General features: G+C 40.9%; 2 protein-coding genes across 2 annotated transcripts; both read left to right on the top strand.

The window, feature by feature from the left end:
• The first annotated feature begins 622 nt into the window (after positions 1-622).
• Positions 623-4,912, top strand: calhm6 (calcium homeostasis modulator family member 6). Its single transcript, XM_085424227.1, has 2 exons — positions 623-1,186; positions 2,861-4,912. Exons 1-2 carry the CDS (start codon positions 641-643, stop codon positions 3,293-3,295), a joined length of 981 nt encoding a protein of 326 aa, XP_085280353.1. The 5' UTR covers positions 623-640; the 3' UTR covers positions 3,296-4,912.
• Positions 4,913-8,709: 3,797 nt separating this feature from the next.
• Positions 8,710-13,033, top strand: LOC146658397 (calcium homeostasis modulator protein 5-like). The gene is made up of 2 exons (XM_085422002.1): positions 8,710-9,553; positions 10,502-13,033. Exons 1-2 carry the CDS (start codon positions 9,011-9,013, stop codon positions 10,892-10,894), a joined length of 936 nt encoding a protein of 311 aa, XP_085278128.1. The 5' UTR covers positions 8,710-9,010; the 3' UTR covers positions 10,895-13,033.
• Positions 13,034-13,470: the final 437 nt, after the last annotated feature.

The raw sequence follows: 13,470 nt of genomic DNA on the forward strand, positions 1-13,470 counted from the left end.
CAAAGATTCACTCACCGGGCCTAGTTTGTTAGTCAGGTGGCCGCAGGGCTCTCTCTCTCTCAAGTTTGGATTAAAATAGCAAATTCAAAAAGAACATATATTAAGTAAATTAATCAATAAATCAGATTTTTGGAAATGTGATACATTCCCTTTGTACTTTCCTCAATAAAAAGTATAATTCAACTTGTTCTTTATTACTTTCTGCAAAGGTGGAAATGGAATTGCTGTTTAGTAGACTCTCATATGCTGACTGGGATTTCCTTTTAACCAAAAGTAACGTTTGACATTTATGTCCTGTTACAACAGTGCCGGATCTTACAGAGCCTGCTTTGTTTTCACTTTATTTGGTGAAATCTGCTCCAGTGTTTTCTAATTTCTGCTACATAACTTTGCACTTTTGCTGTAACAAAACAAATTTCCCACCTGTGAAACTAATAAAGGTCATCTTATCTTATCTTATCTTATCTTTATGCAGGTGTAAACAAGGGGCCCTATAATGCAGGAAGAGCAGTCACTGTCATCTCGTGTGCTATTTTTCAAAGAGGAAGTGGTAGAGGACTCAGCGGTGCAGCTAACGTTGAAGCTGGAAGTGAAACAGACGTTGTTTCTCAGCGGTCGCTTATTTACGCAGCAGTTGAAGATGGACAAGTTTAAGACTGTTCTGAACATTGCAGGCAAACAGACCAACCTTGGTTTTGGCCTGATAGCTCTGTTGACAGCGGGAGGAGAGCAGATATTCTCTGCAGTGGTATTTAAGTGTCCCTGCAACGAGCTGAACTTTGTCTATGGGATAGTGTTCCTGCTGGTGCCAGCTCTGGCTCTGCTGCTGCTGGGTTACATCCTCAGTAAGAAAACGTGGAAGCTGCTGACGGGTCTGTGCCGGCGTACGGACAAGCTTTTGTGCTGCAAGAAGCTGGTTGCCGCTGGTGTGGTCCTCTGTCAGATCGGCACCTTTGCGCTTGTTGCGCCTTCTACTTGGATAGCTGTAGCTTTACTCAATGGAAACTACTACGAGTGCGCCATGACAGGTACAAATGTGAGCATTTACAACAAACACGTGTGCAGAGATAGGAACTCTGAGATCCAGTGTGAGAAGGAGCTGCACCGGTTCCCGTGTGGGAAAAGCATTAGTGTACCTCAGGCTGCGAGAGAAGATGTTCTGCTTAATCTCCGAGCTGAGTCTCAGGTACGTAAAATGCTCTGCTGCTTTCACACTCATGTGAAAGAGTTCTTTAGATCTGTTTGGGTTTTTTATCTACAAACTATCAGCAAACTGAAAGTTATTTGCTCAATAGAACAGCTAGAGATGCCTACGGTGTAAATGCTTTGATTTTCATTGGCATTGTTTATCATATTTTTAATGTTATTATTTGTGTTACTTAATTCTGCAGTGGTTCCCAGTTGTGTTCAGGAGTTAGTTTATGTTCTCTCAGAGCTTTACGCTCCTGTTTATACAATCTGCTATGATCTGCTTTACCATCAAACGTCATTTGACCCAGTGTTTTGTAGGTTTTGGGTTTTTTCTAGTCATTATTTTGAAATTCGATTTGTGGTTTGGTTGGTGTTTTGTGTGTGTGTGTGTTTTGTGTGTGTGTGTGTGTGTGTGTGTGTGTGTGTGTGTGTGTGTGAGTGTGTGTGTTAGGGTTAGGGTAAGCGACTAGGGAAAGCATTGTGTCAATTAGGCGTCCCCACAAGGATATAAATACACACGTGTGTGTTTGTTTAGATTTCACTTCTCGTTTTCTCAGCATCATAAACAGCTCATTTTTTGTTGGACGCACCCTGGCATGTCTACATTTGGGTCTTCCACACTAACACTAAGTCTGCATGACTGTGACACTTGCTTACTTGGGTTTAATAGTCAGGGGTGTCCAACTCCAGACCTCGAGGGCCGGTGTCCTGCAGGTTTTAGATCTCACCCTGGGTCAACACACCTGAATCACATGATGAGTTTATTACCAGGCCTCTGGAGAACTTCAGGACATGTTGAGGAGGTCATTTAGCCACTTAAATCAGCTGTTCTCCCATTCTGGGTGAACTCTGCTGTCATCATGTGCTTCCAGCAACATGCAGCTAGGTGATGTAGGGCTGCACAAAAGTGCACCTGGGGTGGGTGAAAATCATCCGTGACCCCCAACCTTCCACCCAAATGGATAGATGGAGGATAACAGTTTGATGATGTTTTCATGGATAAGTCTGGATGGTAATTTGTCTGTATAACAAAGTTTGGATGATCATGGGATGGCTGTAGCCACTTCTTCCACTTAACAGATTGTTTTTGTTCCGATCCCTGGCTGCTCCAATCTGCGTGCCAAATATTCTCGGGCAAGATACTAAACCAAGCGGCTCTCTGATGCTTCCATTAAAGTAAGACAGTACAACAGTAGGTACGTAGGTTGTATATGTTGTGTTCAGCTAGAGGAGAAATGTGCTACAGTAGAACCAGTCAATTCACCATTTCAGCAGGTTGAGACTTTTATTACACGATTAGTCTGGAAGATCATGGTTAAGTTGATACATTCATGGGATAATTAGTCTGATCATCATTTTACTGGATCACATGGTTTGCATGATGAGTTTAGTGGATCATGTTGAGTTCATGAGTGTGTTTTTGTGCTTATCAGTGAATTAAAAGTGTAACAGTATAAACACAATACACATAGAAATGTGATACTGATATTTAATGACAAAATGTACCAGTGTTCTGTTTTCATTTGTAGCCGTTGACCTAAAGAACTTCAGAAACGTTGTTCCCTTGTTATTTTTTTTGACTTTCATTTCCTGGTGTGTGACTAAACGGTTAAACTGCTTTTATTACCTCTATTACCTGTTTACTATTTACTATAAATACTGTCCGTAGATTCTCGGTTGGATGCTCATCACTCTCATCATGTTGACAAACCTGGTGCTCACCTGTGTGGCTCGGTGCTCCTCCCCTATTAGCTACCTGCAGCTGCAGTTCTGGAAGGCGTATGTGCATGAGGAGAGCAATCTACTTGATTCCTATACGGCTAAGCACGCCAAAGCGTTTGCTGAGAGAAACCTAAAGACCTTCTTTGAAAAGACACCACCTGAAAATGTCATCACACCATCCAACCGAGACTGGGAGAAGATCTCCTCTCTCTACAAGTTCACCTCCAAAGATACCTACTACAGCACTTTGCACCGATATGTGGAGAACTGCCAGGAGACTGACAACGGGACGATGAGGATGAGTTCAGTCAAGTCAAACGAGTCTGTAGAAGATAACCCAGCTGTTCTTAGTTTTGTAGATGATGGGAGAATGCCACTGTGAGTCACAGACTACCCACATTAAACTGTAAAAGGTGTGAAGTAGAGAAGCTCTAGAAATGCTCTTAACTTCGTAATTTTGAAGAATAAATGAAATATGCATGAAATAATCATTTGTATGCTTAATAATGTAGTTGCATAAAGTGGGACAGTGAAGGATAGTGTGCAGCAACTTTTTATTATTTTGTATTTCCTTTGTCATGTCAGTCTTTAGTTTTTAATTCCATGTTCTGTTTGCAGACTCAGGAGAATCTGTCTGATCCTCCCGAGTCTTTCATCCTGTGTGAAGTTTGTGTGTCTGCATTTACCCCACTGCGTTCCCACAGTACCTCCTATATTCTGTTAATAACCTCTTTGCTTTGACCGTCCTGCAGAAGTTTAAAGAAGAGAAAAAGCAGATGAACTCTACTCTAACACTTTGTATCACTGTAAACATAAAAGGACGGCTACAAGAAATTTATGTCCTAACTTAGGTAGTAACCAGAAACGTGTTTTTTCCCTAGGCTGCAATCTTCCATGCCGTTCGAGTTGTTGTGGTATGCATCGAGCAGATGTGTAGTTAAATTTCTCAGGAAGTGTACATCAGGTTATGTAGAAGGTTGCAACGCAGAGCTAAATGGGGTTCTGGTGCATAGTTACCCATATGGTAAAGAAATAGAAAAAACTTATAAAAGACTTGCATCAGATGTGGCCTACTTCAAATAGTGAATCATAGAAGGCTTATGTGATCTACTCATGAAAGTGGCCACTTTCATTTATTGTTTTAGTATCCAAAACATACAAGTTTCATTTATATAATTTTTCAAGTTTTCACTCTTGTATGCTTTTCATACAAGATTCACACACGACACATACAAACTTTAGAAGATTTATAGATCTTTTCCATGTGGGTATTCAAGTACAACATGCAGTGAAATGTGACGTTATGATGTAGATCTGATGCAGGAGTTGAATCAATGTGTTACGCTTGTCTCTCCTTAACAACGTGACATCAGATCTCCGTCATATTAAAACTACAACTGCACTGTGGCCATGAAACATTCATCTTTCATGGCCACAGTGTGTTCTGGCACCGTTGTTTTATAGAAGTCGTATGAACGAGAACAGGCAAAGGTTTCCTTTGCACTGATTATTTTGTTGAGAAATGTGGGATTAAAAGTTTACCTCTGATTACAACGGCGAGAGTAAAAGGTCTTAACATCCAGCCTCTTAAGGTTACAGTGACACAACGTGTTTGAACACAGTTTCTCTATATGTGCTTTTACTAATAGTAAATCAGCTTTATTCTTAATCAAAGATATAATCAAAGTAAGTCTAATTAATATGATGGATGAGAAATGCAGTTTGAGTAATTAATATCTGACCTTTTCCTGTGATGGGTTTGTGTTGTATGTGCTTCTGTGGTGGGGTTCGTTGTACCAGTGAGAATCTGAGGACTGTAGTGCTTGGTCAGAACAATAAACAAATATTCAGAGACAGTATTTTAATATATGATTTAATAAAAGAAATTAAGCTGAGTATATTATGACTGAAAAAAGAAGTTTTGAAGACAAAAAGTGAGTGAAAATGTAACTGAAGTAAAACAGTATTAACTGAGTGAAACATGAAGAATTCATTTGTGACTGAATGTTCATATGTGATGGAATTAACAATAAAAGATGTTAAGTACAACACAGAAGAGAAGGAAATGTAACAAAATGATTTTAAAGCTTGAACTTTGTTGTAAATCCCACATGTGAAACAGTCAGAGAACCGAGGATGGTTGATGGACATCAGCTGAGTCACTGAGAATTTTCCTCTGTGAAGAAAACTCATTGAACTTTGTATTTTGTAAATATTGGAGTCCTGGACACACAACTCACACGTCCTTGTGTTGTCACTGTTTGTCTCACCGTAAACTGTCTCAGTACCATCCCAAGTCCTGCAAATGCACGTGAACCAGCTAACTGAAACTGTGATTTATTTCCTGTTGCTGTCAAAGCACAAAGGGTAGTGGCTTAATTTGCAGAAGTTCATGTTTTTACAGGCACTGAAGGACCAAGTGTTTGTTAGTTTGCTACTGAGTGACTGAGCACTCAGGCTCAACGTGTTTATGAAGTCACACAGCATTGATTAGCGGCTGCTAGTCATCAGAAGGATCGTGACCCGTGGGTTTCATAATCCACCTTTGTAGACTGACCTCTGATCCAGTATATATGGAGCTCAGTTATTTATTAGGCACTGAGAGTGTCAGGATGAAGGGGCTGTCTATCCGGTCGTTAAGTGATGACGTGACGAATCCTACTTCCGGGTCTAAAGTAGTCTGCGTTTAATATGGCTTTTCTGTTGTTAACATGTTTAATGTTATGTATTTTCTTCTATTTGATCTCAAAAAGCTCCTAAAACAGTCAGTGATCACTGTTGACCTCCCTTTATTACCGCTAATCATTTATTTAAGCTCAGTTTTTAAAACCTTAGGATGTAGCTACAGCCCAGCCCATGCAGCAGTATATGAATGACTAACCTCGTGTTGTGGATGGATTATCTCAGTTGTTCTCCTGGCTGAAGTTTGGTCCTTTTACAGCATCCTGCCATGCGATTACATTTGTTCCTGACCACCGAGAACACTCACGTTAACTTTTATCGAGTGGAAAAAAAGTTAGCTTGTTTATATTCTGCTAACATAGCTGTGTCGCTAGCGGTCACGTAGCACATCATTATATACCAGCTAGCCAAACTTCAGTAGCCCTACAAACGTCACTGCTGTTTAGTTTTCTGTCTTCATTTATGTTGGAAGTGATAGCAGAGCTGTACGTTTGAATTTGTTTCAAAACCCCGCAGTCAGGACATGCTATATTGTATTTAGATAGAAGCTAGCGAGCTAACTCCCTGCTAACTTCTAACTCCGTTAAATGTCATAAATTCCGTTTTCATGGATGCCTGGATGTTAAACTCAATTGTTACACCTGGTAGAGCAGAACGCTGATCATTTTATTAAAGATGAAAGACTTTAGACAGTTTTTCAACTCTCAGTAATGCCATAGTGATCGTTTGATATATGGACCTGCAGCGGAGTTTAGGACCAGACACGGCTAGTGACGTCAGACTGAACGACCGGATACCATGTACCAATTAGAAGATACTCCCTCTACTCGGATTCACACAGATCAGTTTACATTTATTGACACATTGTTTGAAAGAAGATGAATTCAGCAGCAACTGAAAGAGAAATCTTTTAGATGGATGTTCTGACACCCCCACTATACTCACAAACATCCTGTGCAACCTTCTCTGAATAAAGTTGAAAATAAGCATGAAACTGAATCGGAAAAGATAAGAATACAGATTAATACAAGTTCAATAGTTCAATTGGGAACATTTTAAAGTTTGAATAGTTCCTGCAGCTGAAAGTATGTGGAAGTACTCAGAGTTGGAGGTCGATTAGGTCGCATGTGGCTTTAAACATTCTTTCTATCCAAATACACAAAAGATTGCTTTAAAAAGTTTAATGTTTTAGGAAACTTATAAATAAGAAGCTGAATGATGGTTTTTCTGGAGTTTCCTATATTACCAGATATATTTGCTCGTCTTCTTTCTTTGCATATGAATCCATGGCTTTAATATGATGTCGTCCTACTCTCTGCAGCTATAACAGCTTCAACTCTTCTGGGAAGGCTTCCCACAAGGTGTAGGAGTGTGTCTATGGGAATTTTTCACCGTCTTCCTGAACTGCATTTGTGAGGTCAAATACTGATGTTGGATGAGACTGTGTGGCTCGCAGTCTCTATTCTGTCTCATCCCAAAGGTATTTCAAAGTGTTGAGGCCAGAACACTGTGCACACCAGTCAACGTCTTCCACACCAGGCTCACTCATTCATGTCTTTAACAGGCAACAGGAGGGGGATATTCCCAGACTTTCCCAATTTTGTGGGAACTTTGTGTGATATTGTCCAAAGTTTCTTGGTATGTTGAACCGTTAGGAGTTCCTTTCATTGCAACTAAGGGCCTGCACCCAAATCCTGAAAAAGACCCCACATCATACTTCACCCTGCACCAAACTTTACACTGGTGGCACAATGAAGTCAGACAAGTACTCCCAGCAGCTCCCAGACACGATTGGATTAGTCTGATTTGTCACTCTACAAAACTTCCACTGCTCTACAGTCAAGTGCTTTACACCGCTGCGTCCTGCGCATCGCATTATCGGTGATGTGATGCAGCTCGGCCATGGAAACTTCTTCCATCAAGCAATCATCAAGCCACATGAGGTTTGGAGGTCTGTAGGGACTGACTCTGCACACTATGGGTGTCACCATCCACTGAACCCCACTGTGTGATGATACGTGGCCTACCTTTGTGGCCCACATGCCTGTGTGCTTGATTTTATACATCTGTGTATAAAAGGGATTAGAACACCTGAATTCAATGATTTGGATGGGTGAGTAATATAATGTATGTAATGTATGCTTTTGCTCACACTGGGTGCTGCCTGCAATCTCAAAGTAGGTGGATCTGAACATTTTCTATTATTTCAGTAGCCCCCAAAAATGAATGAAAACCTAAATATTTTAAAACCTACAGTCAGGGAAATAATTATTATAAATAACTAGTAAAGAAAGGACCAGTCTATAACTTGAGTGGTAGGTTTATTTGAACAGTGAAAGACGGAACAATGAGCAAAAAAATCCAGAGTTATGAATTAATTTGCATTTTCATGAATTATACCTTTATAAACAAGCTTCACAGAGTAAAATAGAACCGAATGAGAGGGCACTTCATAGCTTGACTAAAACAGATCAGTGATGTAAATGAAACCTAATGAGAAACCTGCACTGGGCTAATGTTTGTATGCAGAATGCCTACAGGCTAGCAAGGGTCACACCACTCTGACACCACATTTCCTGTCTGCACAGACAGATCACACCTTGGTTTACTTGATGGGTTTCATGTTTAATTCACATCACTGACAAAGATGTAGACATACGAACATCAGTCCAGGGCAGGTTTTTCATCTGACACTTAGTTAACACTCATTTTCGAAACACAAATGTGAGCTGTAGGAACTGTTGATGTGTTTTACACATGAACAGATTTGTCAGAGTGCAGCATTAATGCACTGCAAGCTTCAGTCCTGTGGGACAGGAACAGACACACCACATAGATGTTTGCACTTCCCCAGCACGCTAAGCGCTGACTGTCTCTCTGCTACAGACGCCGCTGGTGTGCGCTCTAATAATCTGCTCTTGTGTTGCTGTTGTGTACTGTGTGTCTTCCCACTTTGCATGTTCTGTCATGTTTTTGCTCCTCAGATAGTTTCAGGTTACAGTCTGGATTGCATAATAGTTAAAAGACAACCAGAGTAACTGAACTAACAGGATTTTTCTCCATGACTGACTCACCTATGCTGGTGCTGGGGTGGGGGGAGGGGGGGAGTAAAGAGGGATGGTATAAGAGAAGAAAGCAGAGTTGAACTTTTTCACCTTTCTTTTTAGTATCGACTCTTCTCTGGAGATGGAATAGATATGGTAATAAAAGGGGAAGTGGTTGGGAGGAAGTGCAGCCTCACTGAAGGAGGGGCCTGCAGAGAAGACAGAATGCCAAAGGGAGGGGCACATCCAGGCTTGGCAGATGAGTTTGGTCTGGCTGTGGAAAACAGCACAAAGGAAGTGACTCCACACTGACACTTGGCTCTTTCACTTTTAGCTCTCTGCTGTTCCACTCGGATTTATTAGCCGACATCATGGATAACTTCCAGAGTATCTTGCGTTTCCTCGTGAATCAGAAAACCACAATTGGCTACAGTTTCATGGCTCTGCTGACTATAGGCGGGGAACGAATTTTCTCCATGGTCTCCTTTCAGTGTCCCTGCAACCACGACCAGAACTTTGCTTATGGCATGACATTTCTGCTGGGACCAGCTGCAGTGCTGCTGATCTTTGGTATTTTCTCCAGTACCCGCTTTTGGAGGCTCTACACTGGGTGCTGCCTCAATCCCACGAAGCTTTGCCCCCGTGGAAACTGTTTCGGCTGTCTTAGGGTGTTCCTGAGTATTTTCACCGGGGCCTGTGTGGCTCCTATAATGTGGCTCTGTGTGGCTCTGCTCAATGGAACCTTTTATGAGTGTGCTGTTAGTGGTCTTGATGATAGTCTGGTGGTCGATCTCTTCTGCAAAAACAAGACATTGAAGTGTCGTGAGGAGCTGGCCCGGGTGCCCTGCGACCGCTCTAAACTGTCTAGCGAGGAGCGCATGGAGCTGCTGCTGATGTTCAGGGCTCAGTCTCAGGTAAGATTTCATAGTGATGTCGGGCGACTGGGATCCAACATTACAGACTTTCACACAAATTTGAAGTATGGGGTTCGATTGATCAGTATTTTGCTGTTTGTCTGTTATGGTTGTTGTGAGTGTAGTGGGGTTTCTAGTTTAAACAGCAGGCCATCACTGAAAAGGCACAAAGACTGATCATTTGTGTTAGACCATTATGTTAACAATGAAAAACTATCCTCTAACTCAGGGCTGGGCCACTCCAGGCCTCGAGGGCCGGTGTAGGTTTTAGACCTAACCCTGGGTCAGCACACCTGAATCACACGATGGGTTCATTAGCAGGCCTCTGAAGAACTTCAGGACATGTCGAGGAGGTCATTTAGCCATTTAAAGCAGCTGACACATCTAAAACCTGCAGGACACCGGCCCCCGAGGCCTGGAGTTGCCTACGCCTGCTCTAACTAAAGACTTACTGACCGATTTGTTAATTTATTTAATTTTGCTTCACTTAAAATAGTGTCTAGCTGCCAGACAACTTTTAGTAATTGAATATTGGTCCTTTATGGAAGTGCAGTCCTGAATTGCTGTTGCTGTGGTTCTTCATGTTGCATGTCTAAATAATGAAATCAAACTAATACATTTTACTTCCAGCTTTTTCATGTTTGCGTGCTCTGACTGCCAAACGCTTCAGGCTGTTCTCTTTACGTTCAAAGGAAGTATGAAGAACATAACTATTTAAATACTGCATCACTGCCAAAAACAAACAAAAAACTGGGGCCTTCTTAGAAATCTAAGAGACTGAATTACTCTAGTAATTGAGGTTTGTGCTTCCAGGTATCTCAGTGTGATGTATTCAGGTGTTACACAGTCTGAAGGTGTCAGTTATCCCCCAACTCTCCTTTCCACCTTCTGAATTCTCTGCCGTCCCTAAAGACAGTCTGAAACTGACAGCATCATTTGTTTCTGCAGATTCTGGGCTGGTGCATTATCATTATTGGCGCTTTTGTAGGCCTTCTGGGTACCTGCTACAAAAACTGTCGCTCCCAAGTCAGCTACCTGCAGCTTAAATTTTGGAAAAGCTACATAGACAAAGAAAAGGAGCGGTTTGATGCCCTTGCTATAGAGTATGCCACCAAACTGGCTGAGAGAAACCTGGAGAGTTTCTTTGAGAACAAGGCACCCGATCCATTCCCGTTTCCCAACCACAAAGCCTGGGAGGAGATCTCTGCATACTACACGTTTTCCAGGAGCGAGCAGTATTACAGCACCCTGCAGAGGTATGTGGAGAAAGCGGAAAACAGGAACCTTCCACCAGAGAAGAGACCCGTCATGGATGTAGAGCACGAAACAGAGATGAACTAAACAGCATTTTATCTGGAAAACAGTTATTCCGATGTTCAGGGAAGTGATAAATAATGAATACACTGCATTGTGATTGTTCCTACTCAGCACTGATTTTATTGACAGTGCAAGTCTGACTCAGGAAAAAGCCTCCACAGCTGTCTCTTTATAACAACGCTGCCCCCAGTGGTTTAACCAAAGAATGAGCACATGAAGAGCATAACCACTTTGAAACCAAACACACCCACTGATGCTGCCTACCTCTTTTAGACTTCATGCTTTTGAGACCTTTCATAAATGACACTGCTGGGTAAAATGTCTCACTTTACATTTCCAGAGTAACTTGATTTAAACACAAAAAACAGCCGTGTGCCATTTGAACACTGACAATAACAGCTGTAAATATAGTGTATTGTTATAACAGAGGGTAATCTGTAAGTGAGAGGAAAAGAAGAGGGCCACAGGAGGTTTTTGGATGCGGTAAAGGATTCCTGCTATAGAAGAGGGTGCAGGCTGTAGGCAGACCAACCCTAACAAGAGCTGCTGAATGAAGTATTGCACTAAACTGCAACAACAGCCCTCTGAAGACACTTGCACTGCAAAGATCCTAGTCTGAGGTGTCCCCAGCTTCAGAGTTGCTCTCCCAGACCACAGCAGTGCTCTGTGCTCCACAGAAGCTCTCCATCATGGATCTCAGAAATAGATCCTGCTCATGCCTTCTTGTGTGCAGCCTCTGTTGGTCTCATAGCTCAGCTTGTTGTCAGTTGTTCTCTGGCACCACGTCCATGACAGACGTGGACCTTTCACCGTCATCCACGAGCGCTCTGTACGCCTCCTCCATCACCTCAGTGACACACGTTTTGTTTTATTCAGTTTATGTTGATCATGTAAAAAATAACCAAACAAATTTCCCACGTGTTGGACCAATTAAGGTTCACCTTATCTTATCAATATACTTGTATGAAAAACAAGAAAAAAATCAAATAAAACTATACACTACAAAAGAAAAAACTGTACAAAATGAAGCAAACTAACATATCGCACCTTTCCTGATTGAGTTTACAAATCCAAACAAGAGTGGGAATAAGTGCATGCTTCTCTAACACCACCTCTTCTCCTTAAGTCATCTCTAATTATTTATGCAGCTTCTTGTTGTTATAAACTTAAATAATAATAACAAACATACTCCAAATTGCATAGAATATAGTTCGTACATTAGCTTGTTCCTACAAGTCATTCACAAAACAGATGTTAATGAAAAATTCTGAATATGCACAGAAACTAAATAAACGAGACATTTACTGAAATTCAGCATCTTTATGTCACGTGAAGACTTTTTTAAACTGCTTCAGCTGTTGCACAGTTTCACTCCATGCACTGAAACACAAACATTTTTCCAACATTTAGCATGCAGATACATAACTTCCTACTTTCAGGAAAAAAAAATACTTTGAGTATTTCCTGATTTATTATTTTTCAATCTGAATTACATTTGTGCTCTCTGCAATTTCACTAGATCTGCATATTTCACAACTTCAGGCTGTAAAAAGAGTAAATTTGAGGGAATCTGTATAACCTGCATTGTAATGATTATAAATTTTGTCTTTCACAAAATTGTCCTTTACAGATTGATCACGCTTGTCTTTTTAGCATTAGCGCTTCTGAAGAGCATTCTGTACCTTTGCTCAGGTGTGCAAAGAGTCCTGGCCTCTGTTACTCTGTTACATTCTCAAAAAGAAATAAAGTACTAGACTTGAAACCACCACGAGCCTGGAAGATCATACACACAACTGAAGAGTCAACACGTTCTCATCCCAAGGCGCAACATGCCAACAAGAAGAATTGTTTTTGTGAACACTATGCTCAGTGTTTTAAAATGTTTGACACGTGTGATGTGATGTTACACATATATATGAGAGATTTTCATAAAACTTTTTATTAGTATGTTATGCTTTGAAAATCTGTTTTTCTTACAGTGTGTAATTTTTCTAAATAAAAACTTTGTTCATTGTGTTTATGCCTGATCATGTAATGTTAATAAATAAAATATTTAATCTGGTATTTGTGTATTTTGTGGATAATGATTAAAAATTAGTCCCATGACACTGATGAGCACAGAGGCTAGCAGCCCTGACCCGAGTCTGCATGTATCACGGGGAAGCAGCAGTGGACTCCTCTGTCACAGGGGCATTTATTCTGTGTTACTGATCCAATGAAACAGGAAGAGCTCGTGTTACAGCACATTCCTGCCATCCTGTGATCTCTTTTGGCATATTCTCCTAATATCTCAGAGTTATTTCATAGCTAACAAAGTTTATTTTAGATCATGTTTTTAAATCAGGTTGTGATCTTAGAAACAGCTTCATAGCACGGATTTTAGAGTCATGTGCACATATATCTAATTAGTTCCCAGAACTCAAAGACTAAGTAGAGCGTACTTAAGATGACTGTTAGGACAACTTATTCATTGCACGTATGCCGTCCTAAGAATAACTGGATGTTTCCGACTGTGCAGTACTGATGATTTACCCGCTGACAAACGTTAACGTTCTACTAAATTAAAAAGCAATTTGTTTTTTTGTTTTTGTTTTTTAAAC

Source organism: Rhamphochromis longiceps, linkage group LG11 (assembly GCF_057381845.1).
Source record: "Rhamphochromis longiceps isolate RC_006_pf linkage group LG11, R_longiceps_female_GT1.1, whole genome shotgun sequence".
Lineage (NCBI taxonomy): Eukaryota > Metazoa > Chordata > Actinopteri > Cichliformes > Cichlidae > Rhamphochromis > Rhamphochromis longiceps.